Raw genomic sequence first — 18,247 nt, forward strand, 5'->3', positions numbered from 1 at the left:
AGCTTTCAGTCGTGTGTTTCCTTGGTTGCCATTTTTGTTACCCTTGTTCAGTATCCATTCCTCCGTTTTTATTTGGGGGGGGTCACACCGGGAATTGGGGGGGTGCCCCTCAGCCCCCCCCCGGCTACTCCACGGTGTAGAGCTTCTATTATGGGAAGCTATCAATGCTCACAACACGCATTGGACTTAGAGCTGCCGTAGAGGGGGCTATACAGATACTAACCATTGAGCAGCTGCCGTTCGGCACTAAACATGGAGGTGTTGGTTAAGTTCGTGGATGAGCGTAACACCACGACGTATCCAGCGGGGGGGGGTCTCCTGTCTGGGGAGACATGTTACCATTTTTTCAAAATAAGTATCGAATGCGCCAACACTTTATAAGATATCAAAACTGTCTTTGGGGGTAAATGATGGTTCAAAATTCATTCATTGTGAATGATATTTATAATAATATCCTTTACATACATATGTGTTGAACAATTACTTGTTGAAACAATGGGAATTCGTCTGTCCCCGTATGTCACTGCACAACATGGTTACTTACATTGTATGGCGTACAGGTTCCAAGCAACAACCGATGATAGGGTTATTTAAAGGTCGTGTCACGTGACTCACAGATGTGTACCTAGCTTTCGGTGAGGACTGCGCCAAAACAGCTCTGTTCAAGCGTGACAAATGTCACCTTTAATCTACAAAGCCCAGGTATACCACTTGCGTTTTTCTGAACACTGTACATGTATGTCCAACGTCGTCACATTGATCGCAACTTTTCTGTTGCAGCGCACGAACATGGAGCTGTTTGGACTCACCGCGTCGGTAACTTGGGTGCTGGTGGTCGGCGTGGTGCTCATGTTGGCGTGGTAAGATCTCTCCTTATAAGAAATTTTATCTATTTCTTACATCGAGGAAACTGTTGTGTCTACCATGACCATGAGAAATGCGTAGCTGCACATGGAACGCTTGCTTCCTCTCTGATACAGAAACCACGGTTTGCTTTTTTTACATAGGGCTGACAACAACTATGTTTTACATAGGGCTGACAACAACTATGTTTTACATAGGGCTGACAACAACTATGTATCAGAACATAATGAAAATACAGCGCTTGCTTGGTGGAAACCGCCAGACAAAGGGAATCGTACTTACCCAGTCAAGGTTGGCACGATCATCGCTGGCTGGCAGCGAAATCGAGGAAAAATCAATGGGTAGTCGTGTTCTATCAGCGAACTTCAATCAAAATCCATTACCATAGCATTATACAGTGTCATGTATTAAGTTTTAGGTACCGCTAACGTGCCGACGAAGTTTCGACTTGTGATTGGTCCATCGTCAGGAAGCTAGGGACAACGATCCTTGTGTGTTACAAGTTCACAAGGGGCCTCATTTCACCAAAATGTGCATTCAGCCATTATTACTACTGGCCAAGAGTCTAGTGTCGTTCAATTTCCAGGTATGATTGGTGGTGCCATCAGTACTTCCAGAGACGAGGCATCCCGGTGCCAGACTATATCCCCTTCTTTGGCAACATCCTACAGTGGCGCCACGTAAGATTTTGATTGAAATCTGACTTCAGCATCTTTCGCATAAACTCCGTCCCCAGTCTGTTCCATGTTCGGATGTCTGCCTGTTTGTTTTTCCCTGATTTTACCATGACTGTGAGACCCATTTATAATTGACTTTATTTGTTGGGTGGTGTTCGTGTTGGGTGGGGGTACTTCAAAGTTTGGTCCGCTGCCCAAGCATTGTTTGCATTGAGTGGAAGTGATGTGCGGACCAGAAATACGACCTGGTCAAAGATCATGATTCTACTTCCTTAGATTGATCGTTAAAAAGAGGCATAATTCTACTCTTTATTACTGAGGAGGGATTTCATGTTATTAATATTTAAGGTACCTATTGTGTGAAAGATTTGGTTGTATCTCAGTTTGCCGGAAAAACAAAAAAAAATTAATATTTGCCTTTTCGAGAGAAATAGTTTCAACCTTGGGGAAATAAAATTTAGGTGACAAATTTGAAAGGTAAAAGAAAGTTTGCTTTGTAACATTGCAATAAAACATATCGCATTATAACTGGAAATCAAAATGGCTAACTTAATAACTTGAAGCCAAACTAGACCTGCTTGTGAAGTGCATTGAGATTGTAGCAACGCACCTATATGTGTAAACGCCTTCAATCGTGGACTCCCTATTGTTCGTCTTTTGTTCATACTTTAACATTTTCAGAAGACCTCCCATATGTTTTGTACACGTTTTCCAACCGTGGACTCTTCAGCAACCGTGGACCGTATTGTCCCCTATTGTTATAGATCCACGATTGAAAGCGTTTACACACTCATCTATACGTCTATTGTCTATATATACATACGCCCTTGTATTTACAACTTACAAGACTTAGACCTATGGCAATAGATTTAGTTTCGAGTATGTGTGGCAATCTTGCCCGTTCTTGCATCTTTGATTGTTTCACCTTGATTCACTCTGCAGGGATTCCAAACGGTCTTCACTGATTACGCCAAGAAATACGGCAAGGTTGTCGGGTACGGAAAACTAAACTCTGGCATTCGAACTTCCTCCTGTGCAAGAATTAAGCCCCAATACAGATTTCAAACATGTACATAGTTTAAGATCCTTTTTGAGAAAAGTAAATGACTTCATTTTGTTGATAGACAATTACCACGGTTGTGAATAAAGCTGTCTTGATTACTTCCTGAATTCTTGTAGGACGTATGACTTCCGGACACCAGTCCTGATCATCACCGATCCCGATCTCCTGAAGAATATCCTTGTCAAGAACTTCTCCAGTTTTTGCAACCACCGGGTAAGATGTTCTTTGCTCGCCACACTCTTTCTGTTTTCAGGGGACGACGGGGAAATTCTAAAAATCTTCGAAGGATCGGAATTGTTGAGGCTATTTTTTCTGTCTATGGATTAAATTGAGGGTTAAACAATATTATGTTATTATGAATGGACAATGTAGACGACTTATATTGTTTGTTCAGCTATTGAATGCATATACTTATCTTATACCTTTGGAATACTTTGCGTATATCCTATATATCTTTTGCTTCACGCAGAAAATCCCAATATCCCAGCGACCACTTAATCGGGGCTTACTTTGGCTGAATGATGAGGAGTGGAAGGAGATACGTAATGTTATTACGCCGTCGTTCAGTGCCTCCAAGATGAGAAGGGTATACATGAACGTACCTTTTTTATTAAATTTTTCTCTTTGCCGTTTTTCATTAAAGAATTAAATGCCAAAGTAAAAATGTATACCCTTTATTATGGAAACTCTCGAAATAAGCCCGATTTTGCCAACTTTCTGTAAATCTAACATATTGGCAACAGCAGTGTTTTGTCCGATGAGAAACTCTTAATCTGCTCTATTTTATTGTGCTATGAGCTTGTGGTTTTTTTTTTGCCAATTTGCTTACATTTTGGGAGCAGGGCGCACGCGTTCATGGAATAACATTGGCATTCTTCTTTCAACTTTGCGATTGGTGTTGTCTGTGCTATCTTACAATCATCCCAGATGTCTGCGATGATCAATGAATGTTGCGATACTCTGGTGTCAAACTTTAGTAGATCGCAGGCTGGAGGAAAGGCAGTGGATTGTACAGAGTAAGTTACCCTGTTGAAGATTGGAAAATATTTGATTCCGTATAGATGAAGAAATGACTCAGACACTAGCAGTGTTTTTTGTCTAATGAGAAACTCTTTAGGCCTATCTGTTCTATTTAGGGCCCACGTGTTCATGGAATGCCATTGGCATGTTTCTTTCAACTTTGCGATTGATGTTGTCTGTTGCAATCATCCCAGATGTCTGCGATGATTAACCCTAACCCTTCTCAGTCCTCCAACAGGCGAAGGATTGAGGAGGGTTAGGGTTAATGAATGTTGCGATACTCTGGTGTCAAACGTCAGTAGGTCGCAGGCTGGAGGAAAGGCAGTTGATTGCAGAGAGCACCTTATCGCTGTTGGAGACCGAAAAATGTTTATTTGAAGAAATGAATCAATTTTGAGAGTTAGATTTCATTTAAGTTTGTCTTCTTTTCAGGGTGTTTGGGGCTTTTACAATGGACGTCGTCGCCAGTTGCGGTTTTGGGGTCAAGGTTGACTCTCAACAAAACAAGGACGACCCTTTTGTCAAGTATGCGAAGAAGGCGTTCTCAGTTACAAGGATGAACCCATTTGTCCTGTTACTCAGTGAGTTGAGCCTGGGAAAGAGGATGCGTTAACGTTTCATAAGTCTTCAGATGACGAAGAGAACGTTTCAACCGAAAAAAATTTTTTGAACTTTAGCTCCAGGAAAATGAACGTTCTTCATCGCTTAAATCCAGCTGTCACTGACTGCTCACATAACGCTGAAAAAGTCAGCTTTGCACATTTTAATTCCATAATATTCCCGTCTAAAAGCACAAATGTAACATTGTGTCTCTGTCAATCACTTATTCGTCCTGACAGTTTTCAGAGTAATTAAAACCATAAAACAGCACCGTCTTTTGAGGCCATCTCAGAGAACGCGGCTGTCCCGTGCCTGATTTTTTAAAACTGTGCGTATAACTGCACTCCTTATCAGTACTGAGTTTCAACATGGTCTGTCATGCTAGTTTGTCGTTAACTTCATCTAAAGTTCAAGGCCATACGTCCTAATGTATATCTTTGTTTGACCTGCCAGAAGGGAAAAAAGTAGGGCAGCGAAAGAAGAGCAGTTCGATTTCACAAACTTGGTATGAAAATGACTGCACCAAGTTTCTCCAATGTAAGGGCTCGGGTCGTGAATAAATGCACTGCGGCAATATTGCGGAAAAATCAAAGGGAGGGGGGGTGAATTCCAACCCGGGCTCTTTTAGGGTCAAATCATTCTTAATCGTTCCAACAATCCATTTTATGAATGACTGTGGCTTATTTTAGCTGTCATTAATTTGAACAGAGGGCAACGGAACAAATAGTTTTGCATATTAAAAAACAATTTGTGAAAAGTTGCTTATAAAATTGGCTAATGAGACCTGCTGTTTTTCGTCCGAATGCATGTGTAGAATCAAAGATTCTTTAGGAGGATGTCTTCAAGCGATCATCTGGAAAGAACAGGCTGCATTAACAACTTTCTGCTTAACAATATTTCGGCAGGTGCTTTCCCGTTCCTGAAGCATGTCTGTGCCTTCTTGAAAATTAACCCGGTTCCGCCCGACGCCATCAAGTTTTTCATGGACGTTACGGAGACTGCGCGCGAAATGCGATTGGCTGAGGAGTCCAAAGCCTCAAAGGTAGATGTTGTTGTCGTTACTAGGGTCCAGAGTTTAGTCTTTGTCAAAACAAAACAAAAATATCGTGAAAACGATGAATCAGTTTTCATTTGAAGAATACCGAATTTAAAGAAGGTTGGACCCTGCGACGCATGACGTTACCTGAAGAGAAATCTCAGTTCTTGAAAACTGTGTCCGATATTTATGATCGCTGCTCTTTACGCCATTTTGACAGCGTGTCGATCTTCTGCAACTCATGCTGAACGCCCACAACGACGACGAGTTAGACCAGGAGAACACGCCTTTCTCAGAGGACAACCAGAACAGGAGTGTGGCCCCTCGAAAACCCCTCTCAACCGAAGATGTCATGGCTCAGGTGGATTTTACTTTTAGACAGGATGATGCAACTTGAGATACTTTGCCTGCTAATGTCACTTTAATAGTATTTCTCAAAATGCTGACGTCTGACCTCTATAATGGCATCTTTTTAGATAATATTGTAGCAGGATCTTAGCAAATCGGAAGGCATTTAAGCCACCGTAGTTGTATCCTCGTTTGAAACTAGCCTCCTTATCAGGCCGTCAGGCCTCTAAAATGAAATCTTTTCAGATAATATTTTAGCAGGATCTCAAGTTGGAAAGCGTTCTTAAACCACCGTAGTTATCTTCGTTTGAAACTATTAAACTTTGCAATATCTGTCAAAATGTTACAGTCGCTTATCTTTTTCCTGGCTGGGTACGAGACAACCAGCACACTGCTTAGCTTCACCGCTTACCTGCTGGCCACCAACCAAGAAGCGCAGGGGAAGCTACACGCTGAGATTGACAACCTCGCACCCACAAGAGATAGCATTGGCTATGACGTCATCGCCAAGATGGAGTATTTGGACATGGTCATTAACGAGTCATTGCGCATGTACCCTCCAGCCGTCGCGTAAGCACACTGTGTATACATGTATAAAATAGTACCTAGGAAATTTTTTCTTGGATTACTTATTAACGTTGATTTAGTTGTCACATGTCCATTCCAGTCTAAAATATTCCCATCTCAACAGACTTGTCCTGATGTTGCTGAAAGCAAACGTAAATGCAACCTTCTACTTGACGTGATATCATGTCAAACTCTGAAGTATTTTAGAGCGTGTAAGGTGTGTTGATAGGTTGTATCGTGGCCTGGGAAGTTTTGAAATATGTCCCCTTCTTGATATTGTACGTTTTGTCTTTTAACAGTGCGTTTATATACATGCCAAGTTTTTGCAAACCAACTTCAAAAACGATTATTTTTTGCAAAACTTGCCTTTATTGGAATCATTCGCTATGCAGGTTTGATCGTGTGTGTAACGACACTGTGACTGTCAACGGCCTCACCATTGAAAAGGGCGTGCACTTGATTGTAAGCACCTGGACGCTTCACTATGATGAACAATACTGGGAAAGTCCCTCCAAGTTCGCCCCCGAGAGGTAAACAGAAGTACCTTATTACACAGTGACACTATACTTTGTCATCTTTTGCAACCAATGTCAGTGTCGAGAACTAAATGACTCCTTGCATCTGCGTGCCCTTTCACCCCTAAGGTGCACATCAAGGGATAGAGGACAGTGACAGATATTATCTCCCTAGCGTAGTATTTAATGGAACTGGCAAATTCTGTTGTTCCAGGTTCAGCCCTGAGAACAAGGCTGCCATCAAGCCGTGCACTTTTCTGCCCTTTGGCTTTGGTCCCCGTAACTGCATAGGTATGCGCTTTGCCTTGATGCAAGGCAAGATGGCGGTGGTCCGTGTGATGCAACAGTATCGCTTCGATGTCAGCTCGGAGACCGAGGTAAACTAGTCCATTTATCATGCGCTAAAACTGCCAGACAAGTTGGGCGATATCTGATACATATACGTGAAGCTACAAATCCTGCGCAGAGCTTTAACTATTGGCTGCAAAACGTTCCTTTCATAACAGGACTTTTTTCTTGACGTTTATTCAGATTCCACCGACCCTTGGAAAAGCTGAACTCCTGTCACCCAAGAGTATCAAGTTGAAGGTCATACCAAGGAACTAGGTTATCCATCCTGTACGCCTTACATCTGAAATAGCGTCCATTCAGCAACGCTGTCATCAAAAAATCATACTTCAAGATCATCATTGAAAAATATGGCTTTAACCAAGAAACCGTTAGGGAGCACATCGATGCCCGTATTGTACATATGAAATAGTGTGGAACGTGTCCAGTTTCAATGAAATCTTTCTTTCAAGTTAAGAGTATAAGAACGTGAGAGTACTGATGTGTCAAACTGCTTGAAGTGTCAGTGTCATTAATAACATAATGGCATAGTCATTTTATACTAAATGCACTTAACGTAGTGATATAATACATCATTTAAGCGTGTTAGACATTGGCGTGAATCCCAGGGGATGGGGTATACCCCCCCCACTATTTGAGGTCGGGAATGTGCTATCGAATTATCTGATGGGCCTGCTACTATTCCGTTGTGAGCAGAATATAAAGGGGATTGTTAAGACGTTTTTGGACTTCCCAAGGACTACAACTGGCACGGAAATAGGGAAAACTATAAAAGAAAGCAATAAGGGCCTAAATTCCGGATGAATGTAATGCATAATACAGATGTACATGTGTCATGAACACCGACCGCTATAGTGATTTATGGTCTCAGTCCCCCCCACCCGCCTTTTCAACTTGCCATGGCCAGGCTAGTCATGCTTCACCCACAAACATATACAGCAAGGTATGAGAAGAACAGAACCCCCCCCCTTTGTGTTGGTCATTGTTTCACTGGAATCTGAGGAATTCTTTTCAGACATCTAAGGGGGATGTGTTAGATAAAAAATAGTCTAGAGTTTGTATAGCGATTGGACATGTTGGGGGAGTACCCCTTGTTCTCATTTCTTGCTGGTCACGGTTATACCCACAAATCCCCATCTTCCATTTCTGGCACGAACTTACGCCACTATGGAATTCCATATCTGGCGTCGCCCGTCGTGCGTCGCCCGTCGCTCGTTGTGCGTCGTCCGTCGTGCGTCGCCCGTCGTGGGTCGCCCGTCGTGCGTCGTCCGTCGTGCGTCGCCTGTCGTGCGTCGTCCGTCGCCCGTCGTGCGTCGCTCGTGGTTTTTTTTTGTCACGATTGCGCAGTGGTATTTTTAACCTTGACCCTTGATCATTTCACATGTACATGTCCTTGTTCGATCGATCCACCATGCCTGACTCTCATTCTAGCAATAGAACTAGAAGATGTACATGTATTCGTTTTTGCAGTTGCGCCAAACTCCAATTGAAAGAAGAAATAATGTCCTGACATCGGCTAAGTAACGTGTATATGAAATAACACCATTTTGGTTACATAAATAAATCAACAAAATAGACTTTTGTTACGGTAGATTGTTTTTCTCGATAACTTAGTTACTCTAGACGTAACTTCAATTTACTCGTTAACAGCCAGACTTTAGGTCTATAGTCTAGTATGTGATATTTCTGTCTGTCCCTGCACGATATCCCACAGAACGGAATGTAAATAATAGATTATTTACAATGTTTGATTCCCAATAGTTTTCATAAGAGACGAACTGATTCAACATTATTTTGAGGGTGGGTATACCTATGATGAAATCTGCTGTATACTCCAAATTAGACATGACTTTATTTGCAGGTTGGCTCACAGACGTCTATTAAACAGTAACGTTACTTGTTAGCCCCATAAATAATGCTGATATGCTGGACAACCTGTTCTCATTGGTCTATCCACCATGGCATACACACCCACAAAAACCAACACGTCATATTTTCTGAAATGTAAACCAAGTGGTAATTGCCCCCTAACAATACATTTAATAAACAGTTTGTTATCCACAGCACGTCTAGTATTTCTGGATTTCAAGGTGAAATTGAGAGGGCAAGATAGAATATCTGTATCGGTTGGCAGATTTCTTCCTGGAATTTGATGAAAACAAGTCGGCACATTTTTACAGTATGCAAATTAGAATAACACTGTGGGTAAGTTGGCCGGAACAATTTTTGCTGAAAATGTTTTTCCCCCAAAACACTTGGTTGAATTCTCAGAGAGGCAATATTTTCTTGTCAAGGGGCAGGGGTAGTCTAGCATTATTGGAATTAATTATGTGACTAGTATATGCTTTGCAGGTGGGATTTGTACTTGCCTTATTCGGAAAAGAACTTTAGAAGTGAATGGAATCATCACATTGTCATTTGTTAAACAACGGCTTTTGCATGTCCTATGCAACCCATTTGACGGGCGACGGACGACGCACGACGGACGACGCACGACGGGCGACGCACGACGGGCGACGGACGACGGGCGACGCACGACGGAAAATGGCATGTTTGGAACTGGTAAATGGCAGAATTGGGACACAACAAAAAGCAAAATGCGACGGACGACGGGCGACGGCAGATATGGAATTCCATACGCCACTGATGAGACAGCTTTGTAATATGTCTGCTAGTAAAGAACGATTCACCCAAACCAAATAGCGCCCTCTTGTCCGTCACACTCTCAAAATATGCTGGAGAACGTGACTCTTGGTTCTGAGTTCATCAAGTAAATGTTTTCAACAGACGCGTTATTACTTTTTATTAGTATTGAAATCGCCCAACACTTAAACATGCGGTATCAAAACGTGGGGATGATTTCAATTGATTCATAGTTTTTATAATGAGATCCTTTATATACATTTTACAACAATACATTTTATACAATTGTATTTACCAAAACGAAATGCTAACTTGCCCCCCGTGTATGTCACTGTGCAATACAATTACATAAATTGTGTGACGTACGGGTTCATTGGAAAAACGGATGATAATAGGTCTACTGGAAAGGTCGTGTGACCCTTAAGTGTACACCTTTCGGGTAAGGACTCTGCCATAACAATTAAAGCTCGATTCACTCGGACATGGCAGACTTCACCTTTGATCGGAAAGGCCCACGTAAAAGCGCTCGCTTCTTCTGGGCACTGTTATTCAACGTTGTCACACTGATCTCAATTTTTCTGTACAGTAGCAGCGTACGGATATGGAGCTGTTTGGATTCGACGTGTCGGTAACTTGGGTGTTAGTTGTCGGAGTGGTGCTCATGTTGGCATGGTAAGATCTCCTGCTGGTATATTTAAAACATTTATTTCTTCATTGCATCGCGGTAACTGCTCTGTCTACCGTGACCTTGGCAAATGCGTAGTCGCACATCAGACGGTATAACTTTCTGATCTAGGAAATGCAGCTTGCTTTTTTTACACAGAGTGACAATAATTTAACCACATTCTGGCTCAACACTCGCTCTTTAGGGACCACTGGACATAGGGAAATTGAACTTGCCAGGTAAAGTTGACAGCCGCCACTGGAGAAATGGGTTGGAATTAGACTTAATGACAAGTCGTTAGATTGACAAGGCAACTAACGTCCCTGCGCACAGGTGGTCCGCGTAGATCGTGGCGTGCACGCGTGAAGCACAAAACCAAGTACTGACTTGATACCAAGGTTATAGGCTGGAAGCAGCGATTGGTACAGCCTTGTTAAAAGTTCACAAGAGGCCTCCTCTCACCAAAATAGTCAATTTAACTATAGTTTCTGCTGTCCAAGAATCTACTGTCCTTCAATTTCCAGGTATGATTGGTGGTGCCATCAGTACTTCCAGAGACGAGGCATCCCGGTGCCAGACTATATCCCCTTCTTTGGCAACATCCTACAGTGGCGCCATGTAAGATTTTGATTGAAATCTGACTTCAGTATCTTTCGCTTAATCTCCGTCCCAGTCTATTCTTAGTCGTTTTTCCCCTGACTCTACCCGTGTGGTGAGACCTGTGAATAATTAACTTTGTTAGCGGTGTTTGGTTGGTGGTACTTAGGCCTAACTTTTTGTCTGTTGCCCCAGCATTGTTTGCATTGGATCTGTATTGAGTCGCAAAGGGTTAGCAACGGTGATATACGAACAATGTGAACTGGTCAAAGCTCATATAGTTTCTATAATTTCCTTAGATTGGTCATCATAGAGGCGTAGTTCCTCTCTTTTGTCACAGGGAGAGGTGTCATGTTTTTAAGTTTAATTAACGGCCTTATTGTGTGAAAAATTTGGTTGTTTTTCAATGTAGGGAGATAAAAAAAGTTTGCCATTTTTTTAAAACGAAACATTTTTAGTCTTCATGGAAATAAAACTTCGGGGACAATTTCGAAAGGGCAGGGAAAATTTGTTTGGAACACTGCAGTAAAAGTCGCACAATAAACTAAGAAAAAGAAATATTGTCATGATACCATGGGATCTGTACCAGACCTGATTATGAAGATAATGACAGTGTATTATCGAGCAACGTCTACGTCAGATTTCTGCATTTGACCACGTAATCAGCCTTGAGGAGGAGCATCCCCTCATATTGAAAAGGGCCATGTTGGTCTGGAATGCACATTTTCTTGATAGCTATAAGCCACGCAAAGCTTGCGGCTCATAGTAGTTCGTGTACCAGCAATGCGCAGTTACTACCAAAGAAGCCACCGTGACTAGGACAATTTCGGGCCCATCTTAACTCACAAGACGTAGACCTAGAGCACTTGATATACTTTTTGAAATTCTAACCTGGTTTTTTTTTAACCTTACATCATTTTACCTTTTTTTCCCACAGGGATTCCAAACCGTCTTCACTGATTATGCCAAGAAGTACGGAAAAGTCGTCGGGTACGGTAAACAAAACGTAGTTTTGCGTTTGAACTTTTTTCGTGATAAGCTGAAACCAGTGTGACTCGGAAAGGATGATTGGTTTGGTATAGTAAGATATCAGATTTCCTGTAATGTAACAATGTGATCAGCATTTGTCCTCGTTTCGTGCCTTTTGTTTGAAAGACATAGGGCCTAATCATTTTCTACAAAGTTTGATCACAAACCATTTTATGAGAGGGAAACGGGCGTGTTTTCCTGGAAAGTCAGTTACAAATAAGAACGAATCTGTCTTGATTCCTTCCTGAATTCTTATAGGACGTATGACTTCCGAACACCAGTCCTGATCATCACCGATCCCGATCTCCTGAAGAACATTCTTGTCAAGAACTTCTCCAGTTTTTGCAACCGCCGGGTGAGATGTTCTTTGCTCACCATGCTCTGCCTATTGTCAGAGGTTAATTGGGGAAATTCCAAGAATCTTCAGGGCCTGGATTGTCGAGACTATTTCTTCTTTCTACTGGTTTGAGGGGAAAACATGATTATAAATGGACACTGTTGAAGAGTTTTGTTTGTTGAGCTATATACTTCCCTTACACCTGAGGAATACGTTGCTTATATGCGACCGATACATCTCTTGCCTCCTGCAGAAAATTCCACTATCCCAGCGGCCACTTAATCGGGGCTTGACTCGGCTAGATGACGAGGAGTGGAAGGAGATTCGTAATGTGATCACTCCGTCGTTCAGTGCCTCCAAGATGAAAAGGGTACCCTTGCCTTGCCTTTTTTCAGTCGCCATTTCTTGGCTTTTGCTTTGTTTTTCTGTTTTATTTAGCACTGAAATGTCAAGGGCAAGACGATTCAAGATTCACCGTGCTCTTGTCCAAACTGGCGACATTAGCCAAATTTTGTCAAGTGTTGTAGATTTAATATCTGTTGACACTCAAGTGGGCTAACTTCACAGAGCTGCTTATTAAGCACAAAATTTGCTTAAGCGTGAAAACTTGCTTAAAAAAACGAAGGCTACCAGCTCAAAATCTACGTGATTGTCATGCTAACCAAAAGACAGATGAATACCATTCCAAAACAATATACATCACACTGGAGTTTTGGGCTGGTAACCTATTTCGAGCACTTTTTTTTACGCCTAAACAAATTTTGTACTTAAGCAGCTAGCTCTATGAAATTGGCCTCATTGGGGCCAATTTTGTCCTTTCAGAAGGCTGTTTATCTGCTCTACATTGTATTTCGTACTGAGATTGTTTTTCTACGCAACTTTGCTCAGGTTTTTTAGTAGGTCACGTGAGTTTATGGAATGGCATTTGCATGCTACTTTCAACTTTGAGATTTATGTTTTCTGTGCTATCTTACAATCATCCCAGATGTCTGCGATGATCAATGAATGTTGCGATACTATGGTGACAAATTTCAGCAGATCGCGGGCTGGAGGAAAGGCAGTGGATTGCAGAGAGTAAGTTATCGCTCCTGCAGGTTGGAAAATGTTGTAGTGCATCTAAATGAAGGCCAGAGTTCATTTGACTTTGTCTTCTTTTCAGGGTGTTTGGGGCTTTTACAATGGACGTGGTCGCCAGTTGCGGTTTTGGGGTCAAGGTTGACTCCCAACAGAACAAGGACGACCCTTTTGTCAAGTATGCGAAGAAAGCGTTTGCATTTACGAGGATGAATCCGTTTGTTTTGTTACTCTGTGAGTTTATCCTTAAAAAGGGTGCATTAATGTTTTCATAAGTATGCAACTAACTAACAGAACATTTCAACCGAACAGTTCATGAGACCTAGCTCCAGGAAAATTGAGGTTCTTTATCTCTCACTCAGCAGTCCTTGACTGATCACGTAACGCTAAAAAAAGTCGGCCTTGCACATTTTGATTCCAAGATGCTCTCGTTTGAAAGTAAAAAGTGTCATCGTATCTCTATCAATCATTTATTTGTTGTTAGTTTCTCAAAGTAATTTACCCTAATCTCAGAGCCGGGGGCCGGATTCCACCCTAAGAATTCGGCTGTACAATATGTCCGATTTTCCATAAACTGGGCATGCATGTTACGACAGGCCTGGAGTTTCAACTCAGTCTTTCGTGTGGGTTCGTTGTTTCGGTCAAAAGTTGCATTGAGCACGTGCTTTAAAACTCCTGAAGGATCGGGTCTTTAATAAAATGCACTGTTGCGATATCAAGGAAAATTCTCAATGGAATAGGCTTATTCCATCGCCATCAACGGCTCCTTCGGAAATGGCATGTCATACTTAATCGATTCCAACAATCAATTTTTATGACTGATTATCGTTCATTATAGCCGATATGTAACAGAAGGTCACGGAACAAAACATTTTGCAGTTTGAAGAAAGTGAAATAGTTGCTTCTAATTTCAGTAAATAAAGCCTTTCCTGAATGTGTGTAGTCAAAGATTCCAAAGGGAGTCTTCAAAGCGATCATCCGGAAAGAACAGGCTGCATTAACAACTTTTTGCTTAACAACATTTCGGCAGGTGCTTTCCCGTTCCTCAAGCATGTCTTTGCCTTCTTGAAAATTAACCCGGTTCCGCCCGACGCCATCAAGTTTTTCATGGACGTTACGGAGACTGCGTGCAAAATGCGATCGGCTGAGGGGTCTCAAGCATCAAAGGTAGATGGTGTTGACGTAGCTGGGATCCAGAGTTTAGTCTTCGTCAAAACAAAACAAAAATTGAGGGGAAAAGATCAATTCGGTTGTAGAATTCAAAAAAAAAAAAAGGATGGACTTACCAATACATACCTGAATAGAAATTTCAGTTCTTGCAAAGTGTGTTGGATTATTATGATCGTTGCTCTGTACGCCATTTTGACAGCGTGTCGATCTTCTGCAACTCATGCTGAACGCCCACAACGACGACGAGTTCGAACAGAATGGCACTTCTCTCCCAGAGGACAACCAGAACAGGAGCGTGGCCCCTCGAAAACCCCTCTCAACCGAAGATGTCATGGCTCAGGTGATTTTTACTTTTAGACAGAATGATGCAAATTATATATAACGGGTTTGCCCTTACCCAACGTATATTAATAAACACTGTATGCTCAGTGCTTGTCCGAGAGCTTGCGAAAAAACCTCACAAGCTTACTCGGGTGGGACTCGAACCCACGACCTCCTGCTTACTAGTGCAGATGTCTGCACTAAGACATCTGCACTAGTAAGCAGGAGGTCGTGGGTTCGAGTAACTTTAATAGTATTTATTTCTCGTTTTCATCATTCATCGTATCTCAGAATGCCGACGTCTGGCCTCTTAAATGGTATCTTTTTAGGTAATATTGTAGCAGGATTTAAGAAACCAACGTAATAAACCTCATTCGAAACTATTTTTTTTTGCCCCCTTTTGCTCGTATCTCTCGAAATGTTGCAGTCGCTCATCTTCTTTCTGGCTGGGTACGAGACAACCAACACGTTGCTTAGCTTCACTGCTTACCTGCTGGCTACCAACCAAGAAGCACAGGAGAAGCTACACGCTGAGATTGACAACCTCGCACCCACAAGAGACGACCTTGGCTATGACGTCATCGCCAAGATGGAGTATTTGGACATGGTCATCAACGAGTCATTGCGCATGTACCCTCCAGCCGTAGTGTAAGAATACTCTGTCTGTCACAATGTATATTAATACATCGTTATGAGTGCCAACCGGTTGGGGTTTGGGCGTAGATGGCTTTTTACGATTAACCAGTTACCTCTTCCAGTCTCAAAAATTCCCATATCAGCAAACTTGTACCGATGTCGTTAAACTTTCAGCTGGATTTGACATCGTGTCAGACTTGTGAAGTATTTGAGGGCACGTAGCGCGCGTTGATACCTTGGTTCTTTACTTGAGAAGTTTTGAAATATTTCCCGTTTGTCTAATGTGCCACATGTTCGTTCTCACAGTGCTTTTGTAAACCTGCCAATTTTTTTTCAAACTAAGTTCCTAAAACGGGGTTTGGTTTTACAAACAATCACTCGGCTGTCCATCCAGTAAACTTGCTTTGTTTGATGCGCTCCGTAGGTTTGATCGTGTGTGCAACGACACCGTGACTGTCGATGGCCTAACCATTGAAAAGGGCGTGCACTTGATTGTAAGCACCTGGACGCTTCACTATGATGAACAATACTGGGAAAATCCCTCCAACTTCGACCCCGAAAGGTAAACAGACGTACTTTAACACGATTTTGTCATAACTCGTTACAACCTGTTGCAATCTCTTGCGACCAATGTCAATGCCACGATATATATATGACTCCTTGTATCTGCGTACCCATTCACCCCGAACGTGCGCATCAAGAAACAGGCGACAGTGAAAGGTACTTATATCCGTATTTATAGCTTAGTATTTACTGGAATTGGGAAAATTCTTGGTTCCAGGTTCAGCCCTGAGAACAAGGCCACCATCAAACCATGTACTTTTCTGCCGTTTGGCTTTGGTCCCCGGAACTGCATAGGCATGCGCTTTGCCTTGATGGAAGCCAAGATGGCGCTGGTCCGTGTGATGCAACAGTATCGCTTCGATGTCAGCTCGGAGACCGAGGTAAACTAGACCATAGCATGGTATTGTCATGCATTGAAAGTGAAAGATACTTCAGCCGATATTCCTGTGAAATCTGAAAAGCCAGAGGCTTTTTAGCTGAGGGATACATCTTTGGAGCGACAAATCCTGAGCAGAGCTTGTATTGGCTGTAAAAAGTTCCTTTAATAGCAGCATAGTGTTTGTTTTCCTTTATTCAGATTCCACCGACCCTTGGAAAAGCCGGACTTCTATCACCCAAGAGTATCAAGTTGAAGGTCATACCGAGGAACTAGACTATCCAGCCTGTGTTCCTTACATCCCAACTAGTGTCCATTCAGCAACCCTACAAGATCTTATTGAAAGAATTGCTCTGAAATATCATTGAACACTATTTCTTTCAACAAGAAATTTGGCAACAAGAAGTATATCGACCCCTTCATTGTACAAATAAATAGTCTAAAACGTTTCTGTTTCAATTAAATCCTTTCCAGGTAAGAAAACCGACTTTAGAGTAATGAGGGGTCAAACTTACCGCTTTAAGTGATTTTTATAGTAGTCACCTTTTTATGTTTCTGTAGTCTTGTTTATACTGAGCGCACGATTAACGTAATGATAAAATATAATCACCATAAACACGATGTGGCTTTATAGTTTTTATCTTAATGGACTTTTTTGTTTAGAATTGACTTTTTGTAGATAAATTTGAAATTGATTTATGTTTCGATCTTGCTCGGAGTGAACGTTACATGTACCTTTAATGTCAACAAGCCGCATTTGAACTGCAAGTTTAAAGCAGATTACATATCTGGCAACATTATAAACGATTTTTCTCTGCATCATCAGCAGAAAGCAGAATGGGTATGTTTCAGAAAGGAAATTTAATGGTTTCAATTTTGCACTTGTACACTAATTGATCTATTTTTTTGAATGGCGGGGCTTTGTAAATTACCTCCTGTACGGGTGGCTGTAGAAGCTTTGCTGACCTAGCTGTATGATATATAAAGTCATCAAGGGTTGGATCATGTTTAAAATAGTTTGCTTTATCGTTTGGCTTTGCGTCTAATGCATATACGTCAGATTTTCATTTATCATAATGTCAGATTTGGACATTTTTCTGGTTTAGTGTAATAAGATATGTTTTATTATACTGAAAAATTATCGTGGTCCAAATACACAACAAATAACTGCGTCACTTTGAAGACAATTTTCGCCCCTGAAAACCTTGGGGATTACATGAGCGACGAAGAAATTGCAGAATGCATTTGCCTCTAAACCCTCTGCCTAGGCGGTCAAAGGTGGTTCAGCAAAGCTGTTTTTTTTTGGGGGGGGTGCGTTTGCTTAATATTTGACCCTTTTTTCTGCCTATAAGCCCAGCTCAATAAATATGACATCACGACATTGCAAACCAGTCTCAATCGCATAGTACCTTACAAACTGTGTTTTCAGAATTGCGTGAAGATATGTCGAATATATCATCTCAAGGCAAGTTAATGAATTGAAGGCTGCTGACCATTAAGACTTAATAAGAAACTTATTCAGAGGGAAAAAGAAAGCGCCATACCGATATCAAATTTAATGGTAAATACCATTATGGTAAGCCTATCCAGTAAACTCTTCGGTTAAATTTAGAGACTGGCCTGCAGCATGTGAAAAGGACATTATTTGGAGGGCATATATGCGACTTGATCAGGGCAAAAACAGCGCAGTTTATCAAGTTCAAGGCAAGAAAGCGATATTTCGGTCGAGATTATACAGTGCACGGTCATTATGTCATCTGTGTGGTATGTCCCCTCTCTATGTGTGAACTGATTAACT

At 41.8% G+C, this 18,247-nt stretch overlaps 2 protein-coding genes across 2 annotated transcripts; both read left to right on the forward strand.

The window, feature by feature from the left end:
• Window positions 1-728: 728 nt before the first annotated feature.
• On the forward strand, window positions 729-9,487 carry LOC110974766 (cytochrome P450 3A6-like). The gene is made up of 13 exons (XM_022226630.2): window positions 729-860; window positions 1,451-1,544; window positions 2,484-2,536; window positions 2,721-2,817; window positions 3,074-3,190; window positions 3,532-3,620; window positions 4,057-4,205; window positions 5,130-5,266; window positions 5,481-5,621; window positions 5,958-6,178; window positions 6,568-6,705; window positions 6,905-7,067; window positions 7,222-9,487. Exons 1-13 carry the CDS (start codon window positions 739-741, stop codon window positions 7,294-7,296), a joined length of 1,596 nt encoding a protein of 531 aa, XP_022082322.2. The 5' UTR covers window positions 729-738; the 3' UTR covers window positions 7,297-9,487.
• Window positions 9,488-10,152: 665 nt separating this feature from the next.
• Window positions 10,153-17,837, forward strand: LOC147798718 (cytochrome P450 3A29-like). Its single transcript, XM_087137574.1, has 13 exons — window positions 10,153-10,353; window positions 10,870-10,963; window positions 11,880-11,932; window positions 12,230-12,326; window positions 12,562-12,678; window positions 13,294-13,382; window positions 13,468-13,616; window positions 14,413-14,549; window positions 14,752-14,892; window positions 15,301-15,521; window positions 15,934-16,071; window positions 16,291-16,453; window positions 16,651-17,837. The coding sequence occupies exons 1-13, from the start codon at window positions 10,283-10,285 to the stop codon at window positions 16,723-16,725; spliced, it is 1,545 nt and encodes a 514-aa protein (XP_086993700.1). The 5' UTR covers window positions 10,153-10,282; the 3' UTR covers window positions 16,726-17,837.
• The last annotated feature ends 410 nt before the right edge of the window (window positions 17,838-18,247 follow it).

The sequence above is a fragment of the Acanthaster planci genome, linkage group LG06, assembly GCF_054643075.1.
Source record: "Acanthaster planci isolate LZ-2023a linkage group LG06, COTS_SCS, whole genome shotgun sequence".
NCBI lineage: Eukaryota > Metazoa > Echinodermata > Asteroidea > Valvatida > Acanthasteridae > Acanthaster > Acanthaster planci.